Below are 2,971 nucleotides of genomic sequence, written 5' to 3'. Positions count from 1 at the left end.
GCGTACCTCGATCTCGTTATGCACACCCATAGGATTAAGCTCCGACCGTAGCTGATACGCAGAGTCGGGAGAGCCGATAGATTGACAGGTTGTAATTATTGTTGTCTGAGATTTGTGTGAACCTGCTTCTAAATATCGACTTTCGATTGATCATGGTATTCGTCTATGAAGTTTTGAAAGGTAAATTAGTAAAGTCGATGATCTGGTCAATCCCACTTAGCCACTAGCACTGCTCTTAAGATCTGGGGCAATGCTACAGGAGTTCCCCATACCTGATTTATGAATCATCTGGGACGAAGTGCTATCGACCCAGTAATGCACCATTGCGCATGCCTACGTTGGAGTCAACTATTCTCTCAACAATATGCAGTATGACACAAGGCAACTACATGTACCTCCCAGTCTAACAGGGCAACATCTTACTTTGGTCGGTACATAGGGCTGGAGGTTGTTCTAGCCGGATGAGTTCAAGGCAACACTAATAACCGTAATAAGGCATAGCTTTTTTATATTGCTGGTAGATCAGCCTTCTGAAGATAGAAATAGACCAATGGGATGAGTTTTTTATAGATTAATGGCCTCTTCAGCTGTCTCAAGCCTAGTGGCTCCCTACTACAAATACCACTGCATTCCCATCGATATTTTCCAAGAACTCCATCGATGCTTTGTGCAGCTCAGGACATCTCCAAACTATTCCTCACCAACGTTAGCAAAAAACAACACGTCTTGAGGGATTTCCCCACAGTATCGAGTCCAATGCTACTTTCATCTTTTGCATTCTGATTTCTGATAGTCCTCTGTGCTATAGACCTTCGCCAATCCATAACAAGAGAAAGTCAAGTCTTGGGGGGAGTTCAGGTACCAATGGCTCACCTCTGCAGGAACAATTCAATAGGATCATCAGTTAAATACGTCGAGAGGAAGATTGTCTACCTCGTTCTGTGTGAGGGTTGCGTAGGGCAATGCCTCATGCACCAATGACTAAGCAAGACGACACCAACTCAACACTGTGCCAAACGACCGATATCCTTAGGTTGAGGCAAGAACAAATCATCCAAAGAACCAAAGGATACGTGGAGCTACCCTGTATAATCACTAAAGTTCTGCCTGGTAGCTTCTAATAGGATTATTGACAAGCTAACCACGCGGTTTACATTCGATGATTTATAAATATCTAGGCCTAGGGGTCATCCATTTGTCTAGCTCCTATCCGAGCTAAGAGTTTCGAGGGGGTAGAAATGTTAACTTTATAGCGTATGTCTCCCCATCATTCACTCGATAACATAATCATAACTTGAAAGAGACGCTTAGTTTTTTTTTTTTTTTTAATTACATACCAGTCATATGTATAGTAGCCTAGGGAAGACAATACAAGTCACACATAGCTTACAACCGACCAGAGTCAACCCCGCAGACAATAGACCAGTAGCCAATCCGATACAAATGAAATGTTTCGAAAAGAGAGACAATCAGAAACTACTACATGCGCTCATAAAATTACTCATACAATTCTTTCTGTCAAAGGAAGCTGTGAATACATGGGCCCATTGGAGCAGAAAAGCGTTGAAGACTCATGAACCTCCTTAAGTCTACATACAGAAACGACGGGGGTGTGCATTGAGCGAGGGATTTGGCAATCCAGTGCCTTTGAGTCCAAAAGGTGCCCGCCTACTATCGTGCAGGCTCAGTTATCGGTCCATAGAGCGAGATGTAATCATGAGTCTCACGCCCGGCTCGACTATGATGATAATGGAATTAATACTCGAAGTGATCGAGAGGCCACCTGGGAGTACCGATATCTGGAACGTATGGGGTCTGTTGGACACTCCGGCCCCTTTTTCTCTTGGGTATCACTTCATTGTGAGGGCCTCTAAGGTGTTGCATATAGTTGTCCCTACGCTTAAACCCATTTTCTCCAGACCTAGAGCAGCCAGGGTAGCTACAGGGAATAAGGACGGGTTTCTTTTTGAGTTTTTCTCGATGGACTGATCCTTGGTGTCTTGTGAGCTCTGCGCTTCTTCTGAAGTGTTTGTTGCAATCATCCAGCTGGCAAATTTTGGGTTTTCTGCCAGATTTGCGCCTATTAACCATAATCCAGAATTAGGAACATGAACCAGCGACCAAAAACCGAAATCATAATTCAACTCCAGGAATTACTTACTTTTTGGGTTCCTTTTCACACTCGTCGCCTTTGCTAGAGTTATTGGGGGGGGCTAGTTGATAGGTTGAGCTTTCAGGAATGGAGCAAGGGGAAAGGGCCTCTGTTTGTGATATATAGTATTCTGTTCCCGGTATCGGCCATGTGCTAGGAAATGTTAGTTCTGGGTGGATACTAGGGGAACGGATATGGTGGGGGCATACTTAAAGAGTTCAGGGGACGATATTTCTTGGCTGGGAAGACGCGTATCCCTGGGAACCAAGTGTTCGTAATCGATAGATCCATCATGCGTATACACATTCTGTGTGATATTGATTTGACCACCAATTTCTCCCGACCTGCCTTGACCATAATTACAGAAAGGGAACGAATAACTAAAGGTGGTGAAGGATGTATCGCTTGTTGGAGATAGCTGACGGCTTGTGTTTTCGTAAGGCGAGTACGTCTCCTCGAAAGATACAGAAGAGTTTGTCATGCTGTGATCATCGTCTCCTGTGTCGGTGGAAGGGGAAGGGGGGCCTTCCATTTGATGTTGGTTTGCGTTGTAAGTCATGTGAGTAAGAATTGATAGTGAGAGAGACGATGATACTTGAGTTATTGACTTTATGAACGAATCTCATCCGCAGGGAGGTGGGTATTTAATAGCATGTCCAACACGATAGTATCGTTGCGGCTCATTCACAGAGCTACAGGTTGCACACCGAATCATATTTGCGCAATGATTGTTACCTTGAATACCTAGAAGGATGGAAGGAAAAAAGGAAGGAAATATCATGGTGTAACCCCAGGTCTAGTGAAGAGATGGATGTGAGC

The 2,971-nt window shown here is 44.3% G+C and overlaps 1 protein-coding gene across 1 annotated transcript; it reads right to left on the bottom strand.

The window, feature by feature from the left end:
• Nucleotides 1-2,157: 2,157 nt before the first annotated feature.
• On the bottom strand, nucleotides 2,158-2,633 carry LAJ45_00795 (uncharacterized protein; the record flags this gene model as incomplete). The annotated part of the gene is made up of 2 exons (XM_046110394.1): nucleotides 2,158-2,305; nucleotides 2,362-2,633. The coding sequence occupies 2 exons, from the start codon at nucleotides 2,631-2,633 to the stop codon at nucleotides 2,158-2,160; spliced, it is 420 nt and encodes a 139-aa protein (XP_045977087.1).
• Nucleotides 2,634-2,971: the final 338 nt, after the last annotated feature.

Source organism: Morchella importuna (assembly GCF_003444635.1).
Source record: "Morchella importuna strain M04M26 chromosome Unknown Morimp01GS001, whole genome shotgun sequence".
NCBI lineage: Eukaryota > Fungi > Ascomycota > Pezizomycetes > Pezizales > Morchellaceae > Morchella > Morchella importuna.
This window is presented reverse-complemented; position numbering and strand designations above follow the sequence as displayed.